This window comes from Sapajus apella, unplaced genomic scaffold (assembly GCF_009761245.1).
Source record: "Sapajus apella isolate SASKATOON/1434 unplaced genomic scaffold, GSC_monkey_1.0 scaffold8, whole genome shotgun sequence".
Classification (NCBI taxonomy): Eukaryota; Metazoa; Chordata; class Mammalia; order Primates; family Cebidae; genus Sapajus; species Sapajus apella.
In genome coordinates this window covers 6,637,625-6,657,440 of record NW_022436948.1, presented here as the reverse complement: position 1 = coordinate 6,657,440, position 19,816 = coordinate 6,637,625, and the positions used below count along the sequence as shown (strand labels likewise).

General features: G+C 40.4%; 1 protein-coding gene across 2 annotated transcripts in view; it reads left to right on the top strand.

Moving 5' to 3' along the window:
* Positions 1-19,816, top strand: part of LOC116550806 (SH3 domain-binding glutamic acid-rich protein) — a 65,771-nt gene that overhangs the window by 42,608 nt on the left and 3,347 nt on the right. Inside the window, exons 4-7 of one of the 2 annotated variants that reach the window (XM_032276858.1) lie at positions 6,353-6,427; positions 7,597-7,689; positions 16,761-16,790; positions 19,349-19,478. In XM_032276858.1, coding sequence (XP_032132749.1) covers positions 6,353-6,427; positions 7,597-7,689; positions 16,761-16,790; positions 19,349-19,444 — 294 coding nt within the window. In that variant the 3' untranslated portion in view covers positions 19,445-19,478. The remainder of the gene's footprint in view (positions 1-6,352; positions 6,428-7,596; positions 7,690-16,760; positions 16,791-19,348; positions 19,479-19,816) is intronic. The other variant, XM_032276859.1, reaches the window with a different exon arrangement.

Sequence of the window (19,816 nt, the reverse complement as noted above, 5' to 3'; positions counted from 1 at the left end):
GGCAGTGAGCACTGATTTGGGTGGGGAGGTGCATCAGGTCCGAAGGAACTGTTCTTACTCCAGAGGGACAGAGAGAGGGTTAAATACTGGCAGTCAGCCTCAACTCCGGCTGCTCATGGAAGTCTCTGGGAAGCTGTTAAAACTATTAGGTTGGTGCAAATAATAATTACGGTTTTTGCCATCAAAAATAGTATGACAGGGCTACATTTGAGATCAATTAAGACAGAAGCATCAGGCAGGGAGCTCCCAGGGGAACATAATGTTTTATCAGTGTTGAGAACCACTTCTGCAAAGTGAATAGTAGTGAAATCAAGAATTTAAAACTGTCTTGGAAAAATCTGGGAGTTCTGGTATCGCTAGTGAGTTCATCACTGTGGATGGGGCTATGTGAGAAAGGAGGTATGTGAAAATATACATTACAAGCATACTGCTCATGGATGGGGATATGGAGAAAAGAAGGGAAATAAATATGAGTGTTCCGAAGAGCTGGTTTCAATTGCAGGTGAACTATCTTGATCGGAATCCATGTGTTGTGTAATTGTGAATGTTAATAGAGAATTATGTTTAATGATGATGCTTATGAATAGGAAACAAAACAGTAGTGAAATAGAAAAGCATTTCAGAACATTTATGTTAGCAAGGCCAGGGGCAAAGCTGAGGAAAACAGAATGAAGGGAAACTTTAGCCAGCAAGAGTAAGGAAAGGAAAAAAGCATAAGAGAGAAGACAGGCTGTCATGAATTAATACAGCGGAAGCAATTGAACTAACTCTCTCAGTTGTTCTGATAAATTTGAAGAGGCTAAAATTTCCTAGAAAAAAAGAGATGATCAGTTTGGATTTTTGCATAGCTGTTCTACAGTTGAGAATATCTCCCACTATGATTGTGAATTTTCTATTCCTCCCTTTAATCCTGTCAATTTGTTCTTATATTTTAAAACTTTATATTATTAGGCACATTTGTATTTATGATTGTTATAGCTTCCTGTTGGATTAGCTCTTTTATAATTATTAGCTGTCTTTTATAATTTCTGATAATATCTTTTGTCATTATATCTGTATTATATGATATTAATAAAGCTACTCTAGATTTCTTATGCTTATGGTTTGCCTGGGATGTTTTTTCCATCAATTTACTTTCAACTTCCTGTGTCTTTGTTTTTATAATATGTCTTTTGGAGACAACATCTGATTGGGCTTTGTGCACTTTTTTTTTGAGACAGTCTTACACTGTCTGCAGTGCTGTGGCATGATCATATCTCACTGCAGCCTCGACTTCCCTCCCACGATCGAGTGATCCCCCTGCCTCAGCCTCCTGAGTAGCTGGGACTACAGGTGTACACCACCATCCTCAGCTGATCTTTAAATTTTTTATATAGAGAGGGTCCCACTATTTGCCCGGGCTGTTCTCAAACTCCTAGGCTCAAGTGATCCTCCCTCTTTGGCCTCCCAGAATGCTGGGATTACAGGCATGGGCCACTGCACCCAGCTGGTCTTGAGCATTTTAATTCATCCTGATAATCTCTGTTATAAATTGTAGTTTTTAGTTTATTAACAATCATTGACATAATTGTGTTTGGATTTATTCTTTTATTATTTTTTCTATTGGTCTCCCATTTTTATTTATTTAATTTTTTATTTTTATTTATTTTTAGAGATGGAGCGATCTCAGCTCACTGCAACCTCCATCTCCCATGTTCAAGTGAGTCTCCTGCCTCAGCCTCCCAAATAGCTGGGACTACAGGCAGGTGCCACCACACCCAGCTATTTTTGTATTTTTAGTAGAGACAGGGTTTCATGATGTTGGCCAGGCTCATCTCAAACTTCTGACCTCAAGTGATCCACCTGCCTTGGCCTCCCAAAATGTTGGGATTACAGGCGTGAGCCACCACACCTGGCCCCATTTCAATTTTTATTATTTTAAAATACAATTTCCATTTTATTTTTCTCCAGAAAATACTTTTTCTTCAGTCTTTAAGGACTGAGCTCCTTACATGGGCTTTTGTGGGAGTCATGGGGCAGCACCTGCAGGTCTAAATAGGGGTGCATGTGTTCGGTCCTTGCAGGCTTCATCTGATTCCTCACTACTTTACTTTAATATTATAAACTGCACAACTCACGGTAATGTAGCTTCACATCCAGGTTGGGAAGCACATAGGTGTGAAAGAAGCTTGCTTAGAAATGTCCCTGACTGCTGTGGCCTCCACTATAGTTTCACATGATGAATTTCTTAATGGCCTTGTCCTTGGGCACCAATCAGGTATAGTTCATGCAGCAAATAGGCTACACGTGGCCGTGGCCCTTTTTGGTATGACCGTTGTTCTTCCTCTTATGTCACCTTGGAGGCACAGACTGGAACTGGTGTCCCACTTTTACTCCTCTGTTTTATACTATTTTGCTTTTTTGGGGGCTATATGATTATATTTTAGACTCCCTTTTTAATTTATCTATTGTATTTTTAGCTATACCTCTTGGCATTATTTTGTAGTGGTTGCTGTAGTGGCTATAATATATATATTTAAAAAATTTCTTATTTCTATAGGTTTTTGGGGGACAGGTGGTATTTGGTTACACAAGTAAGTTCTTTAGTGGCGATTTGTGAGATTTTGGTGTACCCATCACCCAAGCAGTATATACTGAACCTGATTTGTAGTCTTTTATCCCTCACCCTCTTCCCACCCTTTTCCCCTGAGTCTCCAAAGTCCATTGTGTCATTCTTATGCCTTTGTATCCTCATAGTTGTCTCCCACTTGTGAATGAGGACATATGATGTTTGGTTTTCCATTCCTGAGTTACTTCACTTAGAATAATAATCTCCAGTTCCATCCAGGTTGCTGCAGATGCCACTAATTCATTCCTTTTTTATGGCTGAGTAGTTTCCATTGTGTATATATATATGTGTATATACATATATATACACCACAGTTTCTTTATCTACTCATTGATTGATAGGCATTTGGGTTGGTTCCACATTTTTGCAGTTGCACAGTGTGTTGCTATAAACGTGTGTGGAAGTATCTTTTTTGAGTAATGTCTTATTTTCCTCTGGGTAGATACCCAATAGTGGGATTTCTGGATCAAATGGTAGTTCTACTTTTAGTTCTTTAAGGAATCTCTGCACTGTTTTTCACAATGGTTATACTAGTTTACATTCCCACCAGCAGTGTAGAAGTGTTCCCTGTTCACTACTTCTATGCCAACATCTATAATTTTTTGATTTTTTGATTATGGTCATTTTTGCAGGAGTAAGGTGGTATCGCATTGTGGGTTTGCATTTCTCCGAATATTAATGATGCTGAGCATTTTTGCATCTGTTTGTTGGCCATTTGTATATCTCCTTTGAGAATTCACGTCCTTAGCCCACTTTTTGATGGGTTTTTTTCTTGCTAATTTGTTTGAGTTCATTATAGATTCTGGACGTTAGTCCTTTGTCAGATGTATAGATTGTTTAGATTTTCTGCCACTCTGTGGGTTGTCTGTTTACTCTGCTATTCCTTTTGCTGTGCAAAAGCTCTTTAGTTTAATGAAGTCCCTGTTATTTACCTTTGTTTTTATTGCATTTGCTTTTGGGTTTTTGGTCATGAACTCCTTGCCTAGGCCAATGTTTAGAAGGTTTTCTGATGTTATCTTCTAGAATTTTTATAGTTTCAGGTGTTAGATTTAAGTCCATGATCCATCTTGAGTTGATATTTGTATAAGGTGAGAGATGAGGATCCAGTTTCATTATTCTGCATGTGGCTTGCCAATTATCCCAGCAACATTTGTTGAATAGGGTGTCCTTTCTCCACTTTATGTTTTTGTTTGCTTTGTCAAAGATCATTGGCTGTAAGTATTTGGGTTTATTTCTGGGTTCTCTATTCTGTTTCATTGGTCTATGTGCCTATTTTTATACCATCCTGTTTTGGTGACTATGCCTTATACTATAGTTTGAAATCAGGTAATGTGATGCCTCCAGATTTGTTCTTTTTGCTTAGTTTTGCTTTGGCTATGTGGGCTCTTTTATGGTTCCATGTGAATTTTAGGATTATTTTTTTCTAGTTTTGTGAAGAATAATGGTGGTATTTTGATGGGAATTGCATTGAATTTGTAGATTGCTTTTTGCAGGATGGTCATTTTCATAATATTGATTCTACCCATTCGTGAGCATGTGATGTGTTTCCATTTGTTTGTGTCATCTATGATTTCCTTCAGCAGTTTTATAATTTTCCTTGTAGAGGTCTTTCACCTCCTTGGTTAGGTATGTTCCTAAGTATTTTATTTTTTTGCAGCTATTGTAAAAATAGTTGAGGTCTTGATTTGATTCTCACTTGGTTCCTGCTGGTGACCAACAGTCAGTAGGAGAGCTACTGATTTGTGTACATTAATTTCGTACCTGGAAACTTTACTGAATTCTTTTATTAGTTCTTAGAGCTTTTTGTAGGAGTCTTAGGGTTTTTTAGGTATGTAATATATATTCTTAATATCTCAGTCTATTTAGACTTAATGTTATAACACTTTATGTAATATGTAGAAACACAGGTATCCATTGACTGTTTCCCATCCTTTATGCTATACTATCATGTGTATCACATTTCCATATACCATCAACTCTACTGTGTAGTGTTCCCATTGAACAGTCTTTTTTTTTTTTTTAAGTTGGAGGTAATCTTTTGTGTTTACACAGACTTTTAAATTTCTGATGCCTTGTGAAGAGTGAAGTTTCCCTCTGGTGCCATTTTCTTTCAGCCCGAAGAACTTCCTTTAGTCCTTTAGCATTGTTTTATAGTGCAGGTCTGCTGGCGATGAGTTCTTTAGTTTTCTTTTATTTGAAGTATCTTTATTTTGCTTTCATTCTTGATGTTTCACTGGATGTAAAATTCTTAGTTGACAGGTTTTTTTTCCTTTCAGCATATATTAGTATATCTGAGAATATATATGTTTATATAAAATATTTTAATTTTAATTTTCATTTGTATCAGTATTTATATATAGGATAGTATAGAAACAGTAATTTTTATATATATTATAATAGATGGCAAATATATAATCTTAATTCAATGGGAATTGATGGTTTATATATAATATAGGTATAATTTGCCATCTATCTGGAAGAAAACAAATGTAGACATCGACTCTACATTGTATGCTAAAGTAAATTCCAGATGGATTAAAGCTCTAGCTATTAACAATGATATAAAGTGATAGAAGTATATTTTAGAAAATAAAAATTAGATAAATTTGTTCATAGAAAGACTAAAAACAGAAAAAAATGACAAAATCTGTAAAACTATAGACTGGGGAACAACATTTGTAACATGACAAAGGGCTAAAATTTCTAATATAGAAAGATACTCTAAAAATTGTTAATAAAGGACAAACAACTCAAGTAAAAATGATCAGTGCATTCACTGCAATGTCTGCAAAAAAGAAAACATCAAATAAAATGGACAAAACCTGTGAAGACAGTTATTGGAAGAGGAAATAGAAATAGCTAAAAATTTATTAAAAATATGCCCTGTTTCCAATAATGAGAAACATATAAACGAAACAAAAAGAAATTCTATTTTCTCCTCAACATATTAGTAAACATTAGAAATAACAAACATCTTCACTGGTTATGAGGATAAAGGAGAAGGGGACATTCATTTATTGCTGTGGGGATACGAATTGCTGCCACCTTTTTGAAAATGAATAAGAATAACCTCACCATTTTATTCAGTTTAGTATGGTGTTCTTTGTAGTGGAAGAAACATACAAATATTCAGAACATGCATTGACTGGGGAATACTTGAATCAATTATTATATATTTAATATGAAGCAGATGTTAATGATTCAATAGGATCATAGGAATTAACCTGGACAAATGTCCATGGTACATTGGGCTAGAAATGAAGTCGTGCATACTGTGTTCCTATTTCTGTTTCAAAACCACAAAAACAAAAGAAAAATGACAACCAATTCCACCCTAAAATAGTCTTCATGTATTAGGATACAGAGGTACCCTATCACATTTTTAATACTGATTATCACAGGAGGGTGGGATTGGAGGGTGTGTATATGGCTTAATTTGCTCCCACAAGCTTGCAGTGCCTCTGTAATAAAAAATATCTTGACATTTTAAAAGGCTGGGACCCATTTTGTAAATTAAAAGAGCATCAGGGAGGCGATGTAGACCTAGTTCTTCCCCTAACTCACATTGTGACATTTTCTGCCTTTATTTTCCTGTCTGAATTGTGAGTGGTAACGACTGCCCTCCCTACTTAGTGAAGATAAAATGAAGGATGAAGACAAATATAGTTTGAATAGTTAAGACATTGAAATGCAAGCTATTGTCCTCAAGAAAATTCTCAAACACTCTCACTTTACATAATGCAGGTGACAAAATCACCCGAGGAAGCATCATCCCTTCCCAATGGTGATGTAGTGGGAGAGGCACCCAGCACCACAGAGGTAAGCACTGGTGTCTTGAGACATATTCCCCATGTCAGTTTCCTCAAGAGTGTCTATTTCCTCAAGAATGTCTACCTGGTCCTAATCTTTCTCTCTCTCTCTCTCTCTCTACCCCCATCTACCTATCCATCTATCATCTATCTATTATCTATCCATTTATCATCTGTATCTATCCATCGGTATTAGTCTACTTTCATACTGCTATAAAGAACTGCCCAAGACTGGGTAATTTATAAAGGAAAGAGGTTTAGTTGACTCACAGTTCAGCATGACTAGGGAAGCCTCAGGAAACTTACAATCATGGTGGAAGGTGACGGGGACGCAAGGCACCTTCTTCACAAGGTAGCAGGAAGGAGAAATGCCAAATGAAGAGGGAAGAACCTCTTATAAAACAATCAGATCTCGTTAGAACTCACTCACTATCACAAGAACAGCATGGGGGAAACTGCCCCATGATTCAGTTACCTCCACTGGTCTCTCTTGACATGTGGGAATTATGGTGATTATGGGAATTATAATTCAAGATGAGATTTGAGTGGGGACACAAAGCCTAACCATATCATAATCCATCTATACATCTATCCATCCATCCACCCATCCATCCATCCATCCATCCGTCCATCCATCCATCTGCCTACCTGCCTATTCATCTGTCCATTCATCCACCCATTCATCCTTCCATCCATCTGTTTGTTTACATGTCTGTCTCTCTACATTATCCATCCATCCATCCATCCGTCCAAGCATCCATCCATATATCCATCTATGTATGTTTACCTGTCTACTTTATCTGTGTCTACCTTATCTATCTTCTTAATTTTTAATCTCTAAAATTACAAGCCTCCCTCCATACAAGTGATAGAAAACACTGTGCAAAGAAAGAATTCTTTGAATTTCTCCTCATCAGCCTGAAGTGAGTGAATTGAAACTCCTCACTTAGACAGTTTGTTGCCCTGCAGTACACATAGGTTGGATCTTTGACTTATCCCAGTCAACATTTTGTGGTTTAGAGATCCTATGCTCTAGTTGCTAAGTGACCTAATGAATGGGCAGTCTATGTTTGCTTCATTTATATACCATGTGTCTAAATAAGAAAGCCACAGCATGTGTGGCCTATTTTTTGTTTTTTTTGGGGGGGAGCTCATATCCTGGGTTTCCTTTGTGACCAGGGATCAGAGAAGGCTGAAGAAGGTGAAGAAACTGAGGCACAAAAAGAGGGCAATGAAGATGCGGGTAATCTCTCTGAAGCCCGGGAGAAGAATGTGAGTGTTCACTTTTTCACAGCAGTTTGACTGGATTCACTGCTGTTTAGTAGAGACTTTTACAGGGCTTGTACAACTTGACTCTAGGCACAAGCAATGAGAAAGAGTGAGGAGCTGAGAGTTCAGCCAGGGAGGAAGCAGGTAGTTTCCACTGATGTGTTAGGCACTGGGGTTCTGGTGCAGAGAGGTCTAAAGGGAAGACAAAGGAAGGAGCCTGAACCTGGGCCTGGAGGGAGCCGGATAGTCAAGGCTTGGAGAATTTGCTGTGGTGTTGTTATGGCTAGGTTAGGTGCATGCTCTTTATAAACAAGGGACCTTTCTGCTTGGTCATGATTAACGACAGACTCCTAGTTTGCACCCACCCAGGAACCCTGCCCACTGGGGAAACAGAGCTAAGGGGGTGCAGTATATCTGGGGGAAGACAACAGGAACTTAAAGATAACAGGAACTCCTTGGAGAGGGAAACTGACACTCAGTTAATGTAAGTTCAGTTACGGAAATAGCAGATCCTGGTGAAGTCACACTATTAATTCTAAAGGGGTTCCCATGTAGAAGAAGCAGATAAGGAATGGGCAATGTTGGGGGAGACTGTGGTTCTGTAAGTGCCAAGCTGAGATGATGGGAGATGGGATGGGCCACTTATTCAAGGAGTTCTGAAAAAGTGCTGGGAAGCCAGGTACCAAGGAAGGAGCCTGGTGGGGCTGGGAATGGAGTGCAAGCATGGGTCTGGGCCTCCTTGGAGGAAAATCTCAGAGGGCTTCTCCATTGGGTCAGTTGTAGCAAAGACTGTTTTTTAAACTCTGATGGTTTGCCAATTTATTTATTCCAGGGGAGGTGCGAGAGCTTTTACGTGAGTTGGACTCTCATTTGGCAGACAGAATGTAGTTAGAAAAGGGCTAAGACCCCCATCCACACTATGTATGGGAAAAGGGGTATGGGACTGGGCATTGATTTGTCTTTACCTTAAAGAATTTAAATTAGGAGGGGCTAGGGCAGGAAATTCCCTGATACATAATAGACCTATATTTGAAGTAGACTGCTATTTCAAAATGTTGATATTACAATTCTGAAGTTTTTGTTTTAAAGGAAGACAAATCTTCAATCTTAACCTAAATAATACTTTAAAAATTAAAGATAGTGACAATTTCATTATCTTTTAATTAAAAAATATCTTGTTTCACAATTTGAACTTTGCATGAGTTGCCTAATGTGCCCTTACAGTCATATTGATTAATACTTTGATGTTGAGTTTGCTTCTTTTAAGACGTAGAGACAAAGGTGAAAAGCATTACACCTAGCCCCTTTCTCCCATGAGACCAGAAGGAAGGTAGCATTTTTATAATCAGATCCTGCCTCCTGTAGCCGGGTTGGGCTTTGCTTCAGCTTCTCAGGCACTGGGGTGGGTTAGTTCTATGAAGTGTTGAGTCACCCAGCTTGGACGTTCTCTTTGTTACTACTTGTTAAAATTGTGAGTTCTTGACAAAGTAAATTACAATCTTGTGAATCCTGATGGGAATTAAAAAATCATTTTTGTTATTGTTGTGTGGGCTATGATGAAGAAATGACCATAAGTGAAAAATATTTTTATTTTAGATGGATATATTACATCATATTATCAAACTCACTTTTCAACTCTTTAATACTATTTATTCTACAGAAAGATGGATTCTGACTTTTTCCCATTTGAAAACCAACACCTGCTCTTTGACTTACTTTAATTCAATTAAATGAGAAAACCCCCACATGATTGTCAGTAAACTGATGAAAAATGATGTAAAAAACGTGATTAACCTTCATGAGTATATGTGAAAATAGGCTGAACGTTACAATTTAAAAAGGGGACAAACGCTGCTTAGATATTTAGAATGCTTGCATTTTGTGCTTCAAGAACCTACTGGCTTGTTTTGATGGTCTTTGGTTTGTTGTTAAAAGCTGAGATGGGGCTGGAGTGTGGCTCACACCTATAATCCCTGCACTTTGGAAGGCCGAGGTGGGCAGATCACTTGAGGTCAAGAGTTTGAGACCAGCCTGGCCAACATGATAAAACCCTGTCTCTACTAAAAATTCAAAAATTAGCTGGGTGTAGTGGTACACGCTTATAGTTCCAGCTATTTGGGAAGCTGAGGTGGGAGGATTGTTTGAACCCAGGAGGTGGAGGTTGCAGTGAACTGAGAGTGCACCACTGCGCTCCAGCCTGGGTGATAGAGTCAGACCCCTGTATTAAAAAAAAAAAGCAAAAAAAAAAAAAAAGCTGAGATGGGAGGATATCGTGGGCTATTTGTAAGGGCATCACTCCTCCCAGGGCACCCCAGGCATAGATAGGCTGATAGAGAATCAGAAAGACAAGGGGAGTTCTGTGTGTTTGAACATTGATTTTGAAAGTACAAGACACATCCTAGTAGTTTCACATAAGCATGACACCTCAGATAAATCCAAGGCTTTAAAACTCCTGGCTCTGTTGAAAGCATCTTGAGGCGACTTCTTTTTCTCCTCTTGGCTCACTGTGGTTAGACAGTGGCTCTCCCCTGGGCTTTCCTCCTTAACCAACATTCTGTGGTGGATATAATGTTTAGAATATTAGTGGGTCCACATTTGGTTCCTAAGACTTCCAGGCAAGGAATGTCACCTTCCTTTATTTCTTTAAAGTCCCTCTCTCTGCTCCATGTCCCCACCTCATGGCTGGCAGGAGCTTCCAGCTGGGTGGGGTGTTTTGAAGACCCTGTCCTCCTGAGGGTCTCACAGCCATCTGGGGTCATTAGCAGTGACTGGGCAGGGAATGGGTGCTGATTATTTGTCTGCGGTGGTGTTTCTGCTGTCAGTCTTTTGACACGGGTCAGGTCCTCTGCTCTGGCTGGACACAGACTGGCCTGTCACAGTGCTAGCCTTCTGACCGTGGACGCTGCTGCCTGTGCAGAGTGACTGGTGCTACTGAAATGCCCCAGCAGTCCCTGACTCTGTTTCTGTGTGTGAGCAGGGCCTGGGCAGTATCCCTCCTGGAAAATCCTTCTTTCCTCCCCAGTCTGGCCACCTCTGTCTTGCCAATTCCAAGCTCGAGCCCCAAGCTCTTTTTTTTCAGGGACCACCTGGCTTTATGACCCCTATTAGCCTAGGGTTTTGAAAACCAAGCCTACACTTTCTTCCTTAGGGGTGGAAAGCCAGAACAAATAGGTGGCATGTGGGAAGAGAAAATAACTTCTACTCCAACCTCTCCACCCCCTCAGCTTTGTGTAGCACAAAGAACAAGTCACAATTCATATCCTGGCTTTCAGCCATGCTTATGAGAAGGAATAAAAACAGTTTTAAACCTTTTATTCTGACATAACTATAGACTCACAAGAAGTTTAAAAAATAATAGAGTCTTGTGTGCCCTTCACCCAGTTTCCCCAAGGGTTGACATCTCATCTGACCTTAGTACAATAATGAAACCAGAAATGCGACTCATTGGTGCATTTCTGTAACTAGACGACAAACCAGACCAAGTTTCTACCTTTTTTAAAAACCTGCCTTCGTGTGTTAAAAACAATTGTAATGTGTGCAGTAAGAGCATAAAACAAGCAAAAAACCTTTCGCCAGCACCTGGCAATGTTGAGTGATAAACCAGGTAAGTGCCTAAGTCAGGGGCATGCTCATCTGATCTCTACTATTAAACAGGCACACTCAACACACTTGTAGGCACTCCTACAATTCTGTTGATTGGAAAGGAATATTTACCTAATGTTTGACATTGATTAAAACAATCAACAGAAATGGGAACAAAAACTGTTATCTTCTTTAATGATATGACCACCTCCCCAACCTCCAGGGTTCTTAAACACAAGATGCCAAGATGTCAGTTCTCTCCTTGATAATGGATTGAGGCAGAAGGACTTGGGAGGTCAGGAGGGTGAACACTGGAAAGACCATTCCTTCACCCCTAGGAAGATCTTACCTGTAACTTTAGGAAATAGGGGAACTCACGGAGCCTGCTGGCCTGATGACCCAGGGGAGGGGCGAGGGGCTAAGGAACCATTGCCTCAGGAGTAAAGGAGGAAAACAGAAAGTCAGTTCAGCTTCTGGGCTTTCTCTCAGAAACAAATTGCAGGCTGGGACATCATGAGAACTTCAGAAAATACTGGAAATGTTGGCACCTTGTGCAGGTTTGGTTTGTTTTTTTGATGTACAATTATTTAAAATTGTATGTTTTGTCAACCCTGTCATCCTGTCTGAAGGTCATAGGGCCCTTGCTTGACAGACAACATGATTATGGACTGTAATCACCCCTCTTGGCTTCCTCCAATAGCAGCCTTGGGAAAAGTTTCAAGGGGCAAACATTGGTATAGGTTTGTGGGAGGAGTCACAGGTCTCTCAGGCTGGGTCCCTGGAGTGCCTGAAGCTCAAGAGGACTCTGCCTCTGTCCTCTCCTCTCCAGCCGCTCTGAGGCTGGCTGCACTTGCAGGTCACACTGGGCCAGCCCTTTGCTATCCCCCGCGCCTGCTGCCTGTCCCCACTGAATGCTGCCTGGCACTCAACACCACTGACACCTGTCCTTCGTTCTGGCCACGCACCACCTCTGCAGTCTGCTTTTCTGGCCAAGTTTCCAACAAAAATAGCTGCTGTGGAAGGTTCTAAGACTTCCCTCTTCTGAGGTTTCTTTCTTCTGGCTTTCTCTGAAAAACAAGGTGAAATTACTTTAAGGTATATGCTTCCTTAAATGATAATTATGTGAGATCTTGGCTTAATTGAGTGGGTGATTATAATAAACTTAAAAAAATGCTTTGTGAATATAATTACTTGCCAACCATGAAAGTCAATTCAAGCATTTTACATAGATGACCTTAAAGATCTGCCTAATTCCAATACTTTATAATTTTATAGCCAAGGTTGGAAGTTAAATTATTTTTATTTATTTATTTTGGTTTATTTATATATTTATTTATTTATTTATTTTTCCGAGACAGAGTCTTGCTCTGTTGCCCAGGCTGGAATGCAGTGGCACAATCTTGGCTCACTGCAACCTCCACCTCCTGGGTTCAAGCAATTCTTCTGCCTCAGTCTCCCGAGTAGCTAGGATTACAGGTGCCCACCACCACGCCCAGCTAATTTTTATATTTTTAGTAAAGACGGTGTTTCACTGTGTTGGCCAGGCTGGTCTCGAACTCCTGACTTCATGATCCTCCCGCCTCAGCCTACCAAAGTACTGGGATTACAAGTGTGAGCCACTGTACAGCTTTTTATTTTTTTAGAGACAGAGTCTCATTCTGTCACCCAGGCTGGAGTGCAGTGGCACAATCATAGTGGGCTTGAGTTATCCTTCCACATCAGCCTCCTGAGTAGCTGGGACATAGATGCAGGCCACCACACCCACCTAATTTTTACATTTTTTGTAGAGATGGGGTCTTGCTGTGATGACCAGGCTGGTCTCACACTTCTGGCCTCAAGTGATCCTCCCTCCTCAGCCTCCTAACCTGTTGGGTTTATAGGTATGTGCCACCACACCCAGCCATTATTTTTAAAACAAATATATCCCACCTCATTCCAAGGGGGATTTGAAGCTGAGCTGGAGTAGCGTTACATAAATGCATTCATTCAACATTTTATGGACAGATTGAGTGCTGCCACCTGCCAGGCAGGATTCCATAAACTGTGGAGGGAGCAAGGAAAATGATAGAGTCACTGCTCCCACAGAGCTTATGTTCCGGGAGAGCTTGTAATGGTAATATCCAAAGTTCTTCCAAGCTTACTTGTCCTTTAGAGGCTAAGTATTTTTATACATTCTCTGAGCAATCACTTTCCCTGCTTAACATATCTTTCAAGAAATTAAGGTCAATTAAAATGTTGATAAAGAGTGCTAGGGGCTGGGCGTAGTGTCTCACACCTATAATCCCAGCACTTTGGTACGTTGAAGTGGGTGAATCACCTGAAGGTCAGGAGTTTGAGACCAGCCTGGCCAGCATGGTGGAACCCCATCCCTACTAAAAATACAAAAAATTAGCTGGGTGTGGTGGCGGGCACCTATAATCCCAGCTATTCGAGAGGCTGAGGCAGGAGAATTGCTTGAACCCAGGAGGCGAAAGTTGCAGTGAGCTGAGATTGTGCCATTGCACTGTAGTCTGGGCAACAAGAGCAAAACTTCATCTCAACAACAACAACAACAACAACAACAACAAAAAGAGTTCTAGGTTCCTCTGTAGTTTTGCTAGCTAACTATGAAAGTTGAAACTCATATTCCTATAAGACTTCCTACTGCCCCCCAGGCTAGCTCTATGGTTGACCTTATTTTTAATAGTGTGTATCTGGTTAATTCATTTGTTTCAGCTGAATATAGTTAATAAAAGTAATTGGATTCAGAATAATGTAAAACTCTACATAATCAATAATTCTATGCTACATATAATGAATTTTAATCTGATCCTATGTGAAGAAGAAGAAAATTAATGTTCTTTGAGATCCAAAGAGTTACTAACAGATTTCAAGTGTTCCTCTATCCAATCATAAACACATATTTATTGAGCTTGTTTGCTGGTTCCAGACAGTGGCCTGGAGTGGCCAGACATTTCCTAGAGATCCAAAAATGAATAAGACTCAGGTTATATCCCTAAACACACAGACTAGTGAGGGAGATAGATAAGTAAATTTATGATTGTGGGAGCAAATGAGAAGGTCCTTAACTCAGCCTTGTGGGTTAGGAAAGTCCCCTAGGAAATATTTTGAGCATATCCTGGAAGGTGTGGCCAATGTGAGAAAATTGCATGTGACTCAGGATGGCTGAAGTAGAGTGACGCGGGATGAGGCCAGAGGGGTATGCAGAGCCAGACGGCTTTTTCACTCTTCTAAGGAGGTGTGTTAGTCTCTTCTCACTCTGCTAATGAAGATATACCTGAGACTGGATAATTTATAAAGGAAAGAGGTTTAATAGACTTCCAGTTCCATATGGCTGGGAAGGCCTCATAATCATGGCAGAAGGCAAAGGAGAAGCAAAGGCACGTCTTACATGGTGGCAAGCAAGAGGGCTTGTGCGGGTGAACTCACATTTACAAAACAATCAGATCTTATTCACCACAAGAACAGTATTCGGGAAGTCTCCCATGATTCAGTTATCTCCACCTGGCCCCACCTTTGACATGTGGGGATTATTGCAATTCAAGGTGAGATTTGGGTGGCGGCACAGCCACACCCTGTCAGGAGGGTGGAGTATCTTGAGGAGATGGAAGTTTCTGAAGATGAGGGCAGCACAGTAAGGTTGGTTGCTTTTTGGAATGATCTCTCTGGCTACAGTCTGGAGCACAGATTGCAGATGAGAAAGACAAGAAGAGGTGATAATTACTCCTTAGGAGCTTCCTTCAGCAACCCAGTGAGCAAAGATGGCAGTCAGGACAGAGGAGGGGCGGGACATGGGCAGGATTAGGCAGGATTAAAGAGGCACGATCAACACGATCAACACGTCACTGTGAAAGCAACACCTGGATTTTGCAACAAGTGTCAAACTCTTCTCCTGCATATTATTTGAGTGCCAGAACTCGGGGTGTCACCAGCGGTGGTTAATGTAGAGATTAGTTTGAAGATTCCTAGTGCCGAAAAAATCCTCTTGGTCTGATTCAGACCTGGCCAGCACTGTCAAGCTTTCAAGTTCAGTGCCCTTCTCAGAAATATGAAGGTGTTGTTCTGGAAATGGCTAAAAACATGATGTTGGGCCAGGAGATGTGGGAGTGTGTTGGATTATCTATAACTTGCCTTCTGTGATTTTTAAAATTTTATTTTATACACAGTGTCTTATTCTGTCACCCAGGCTGGAGTGCAGTGGCACAATCAGAGCTCACTGCACTCAAACTCCTGGGCTCAAGTGATCCTCCTGCTTCCGCCTACGGATACCTGGCTAATTTTTAACATGTTTTGTGGAGATGGGGGAGGGTGTCTTGCTATGTTGCCCAGTCTGGTCTTGAACTCCTGGTCTCAAGTGGTCTTCCCATCTTGGCCTTCCAAAGTGCTGGGATTACAGGCATGAGTCGTTGCACTTTGCCACCTTCTGTGACTTTGATTTTTCCATTATTAGTCTTGAGAGGCAGCCTGGTAGTGTAAGAAGAACACTTAATTAGGAATCAGTAGACTTGCAGTGAGTCCTGATTGTGTTGACTCCTTGTCCTATGACCTTTGGCTTTGGCAAATGACTTCCCTGTGTGGCCTCAGTGTCCTCATCTGTCTAAACATGGTGCTGGGTGGAGAATGTATACGACCAAAAGATCACGTTCAGTGCCCCCTGTTGATGATTCCCTGAGGTCACTGCCTGAGTTGTGAGGCATCGGGAATTTTTAGGGACTGCTCTTAAGAAACACATCTCTCTGTTTAATTAAAGAAACGGTGGCACTCTGGCTCCAGGGTGGCTTATTGGACCATTCTGGGAAGGGATGGAAAACTTTTGTTTTCTTCTTATAGGCATGTTTAGGAGATATAACCTGGTTCTCTTGCTTTGATCTGGAGGAAACAGAAATTCTAGCGAGTTGGTGGCTTATGCAATAGATACCTATTTGAGCCTTGGGTGACCCCACCCACTCTTAACTTACAAGTTTCTTTCTTTACCCAGAAATAAGTATTTACTATGTGATTCAGAAATATTACCATTTTGTTCTCATAGAGGAAAAGTTTTGACCTACTTTTATTAATTTGCTCAAACCTGAAGTAAAGACATAGTTATAAGGGCATAAAGTCAGAAAAGACATTTTTATTCAAGTTTGTGAATTGCTTGCATATGGTCTGAATTTCGCTGGATAGCACTGTCAATCTTTGGTATGCTTTCGAAATAGAATTGAATGTATTACTAAGCAGTATTAATAATTAATTACATTTTCTCAGGAGTACAAATGATGGGAAACTGTCTTTACTCTTACAATTATTTGAAGAGCTTGAAATATAATGTATGAAATAAGTAGGGATCACCCAGCTATCATATCTTTGCTATTTACGTATTTTATGGATAAACTAATGTGTTGTTCATTTTGATTAGCTTATATTTTATTCTAGTTTGCTTGATTTTCAGATTCAACTTCAAATTTACTTGAATTATGTTTTTTTCTTTAATTTTGATTTATGGACATAAGGAAGAAGAAGGAGAGACAGCCACAGAAGAGGTATGGTCGACCGTCTTCAACAGCTGTGCTTAATCAGCTTAATAAAAACATCTTTTAGGTGGGAGGATTGTGGCTTTCAGCACATGGTTAATAACATAAGAGAGTATGCAACTCACACATCCAGAAAATCCTCCTTTAGCCTGCTGAGAAGGGAAGTCAGTTGGAGATAAGTTTATCTGAGGGAGGTGGAGAGATCAGGGCTTGGCTGTGGACCCTATTCTGAGCCCCCTCTGGTGAAGGTGTCTTCGGTGGTTTCTCACTGATGTCAGGCCAGGCCCGGCCAGGGCACTGGCTGGAGATACCTGCTCCTGCATGGTAGTTAGTGGTGTTTTCATTGAGGGAGGGATTCCTACCTATGTTTATGTTTTTGGACATCTTTGGATTACTTTGTTTTTTTTTTGTTGTTCATTTTTTATTTTTTTTGAGATAGGGTCTCACTCTGTTGCCCAGGCTGGAGTGCAGTGGTGTGATCTCAGCTCACTGCAACCTCCACCTCCTGGGTTCAAGTGATTTTCCTGTCTCAGCCTCCTGAGTAGCTGGGATTACAGGCATACACTACCACGCCTGGCTAATTTTTATGTTTTTGGTAGAGATGGGGTTTCACCATGTTGGCCAGACTGGTCTCAAAGTCCTGATCCCAAGTGATCCACCTGCCTTGGCCTCCCAAAGAGCTGGGATTACCGGCTCGAGCCACCACGCTGGACCTGGATTAATCACTTTTAAATGCTAGAGAACTAATGTAAAATTGTGAACACATGGGTAGGGAGAATAATTTACTAAGTCATGTGTATCATCTAGATGTTTCAGCACAGGGTCATCAACATTACAGATGGTTCCAGATATCAAAAGGAATCCCCCCAAAGAAACTTCTGTTAACTTTTGAAATTACAAAATTCATGATCTTCATAGAAAATTCAAAAAATGCAGATAAAAGAGGAAAATGAACATAGCTTTTAACCCTGGTTACCCAGAGATAACCACTCTAGCTACACACACACACACACACACACACACACACACACACACACAATCAAATTTTGATGAATGCTCTTGTAATCTCCTTTATTTCATGGACTGTGTCTGCATTTGGGGAGGTAGTAAGTATAGATCTGCTTTATTATTTTAAATGTTAATATATCAAACAAACTCCTCTTCTTAGACCTAAAGATTATTTCTAGTATGTTCTATACCATGATTTCTAATTATTTATATATTTCCAATAATTATTTCTTTCATTTCTCTATTGCTAGGCCAGCTTTAAAATAGAATTTTAAAAATAAGATAAAAACATATTGTTAATTTGGAAGAGATTCCAGATTATATATATAGGCTGCTGATAACTTTTGCTTGAAGAAATTAGCTTGTTACAAGAGAATATAACCAACTTGTGCATTTAACAGCTCACTGTTTGTGATAAAATTCGATTTGCTGAGATGCTTTTTGTATTTGATTCTTCGAACTGGATATATTACCTTCTTAATCTGTAAAGGTTATTTGATGAGAATAGTTTGTTAATATGAGTGGAGACTATATGCTGAGGAGGAATGATAAAACCTTTAGTATTAAGGTGTCATTCTAAAGCAACATTCCAAATTGAGGAGTCTGTATTTAGAAGGATGACTGTGTGTGTGTGTGTGTGTGTGTGTGTGTGTATGTATGTATGTGTGATATGTGTGGTATGGTATATGTGCGATGTATTTATATTTGTGTATGGTGTATGTGGTGTATGGTTTGTGTGTGTGTGTTTGTGTATGATGTGTGTGGTATGGTGTATATGTGGTATGGAGGGTATGTGTGTATGTGTGGTGCAGTGTGGTGTATGTGTGATGTGTGTGTATTTGTGTGTAGTGTATGTGATGTGTGTGGTGTGGTGTATGTGTGTGTTTGGTGTGTGGTGTGTGTGTGGTGTGGTGTATGTGTGTTTGTATGTGTGTTTGGTGTGTGGTGTGTATGTGTGTGTGGTGTGTTTGTGTATGATGTGTGTGTGTTCCGGTGGCGGTGTGTGTGGGGTTGTGTGTGCTGTGTTGTGTGTGTTTCTATGGTGTGTGTGGTGTATGTGTGGGCAGTATGTGTGTGGTGTGTATGTGGTGTGTGTTTCTGGATGTGTGTCTGTGTTTGGGTGGTATGAGTGGGGTGTGTATGCTGTGTGTCGTGTGTGTTTCTGCAGTGTGTGTGGTGTGTATTTGGGCAGTATGTGTGTGATGTGTGTGGGGTATGTGTGGCATGTGTTTGTGTGGCATGTGTGGTGTGTGTATTTGTGTGTTTGTGTGGCATGTGTGGTATATTTTTGTGGCATGCGTGTTTGTGTCATGTGTGCTTGTGTGTTGTGTGTAGCGTGTATTTGTGTCATGTGTTTGTGTGGTGTGTATGTTTGTGTGTTGTGTGTATTTATGTGGTGTGTGTATTTGTGTGTCGTATGTTTGTGTGGTGTATATGTTTGTGTGTTGCGTAGTGGGGTGTGAGAGGCACTGACCTCTAGTCCAGCATTTTGCAGTCTTTTTCTCACTGTATCCTTGGCCCTGACCCTTCTTAATATTATTGTAATGTCTTAAAATAAGACGGAGGAAATAGCCACGGAGGGCGTGGAAGGGGAAGCTGAGGAGGAGGAGGAAGCTGCAGAAGGAGAAGAGGAGCCAGAAGATGAAGATTCCTAGGCCTTTTCACGCTTCATTTCTTCAACTTTTCCAGGTAACTACGGAATTCTGTCGTTGAAAACCTGCTAGTTACCATACTGTATGCTATCTGTGGTATGTTTTGCGTAGTAACAGGAGAAAGTGAATTCCAATTCAGAGCTGTCTCCTTCCAAAGCCCTGGTCTGCACACCTGACCTGTGGGGACTAGCTCCTTTCTAGAGCTGAGGGGCTGCTGACCTCTCGTGGGTCTGTTTCTTTTGCACTAGAGCACAGAAGGCTATGGTTGATGGGATTTCTAGGAAGACGTGCACCTTTGATACAGGGAAGACTTTTGTTTTGTATTTACTTCCTCCCCTTCCTCTATACAAACTTTATTTGAGAGAAGACACAGCC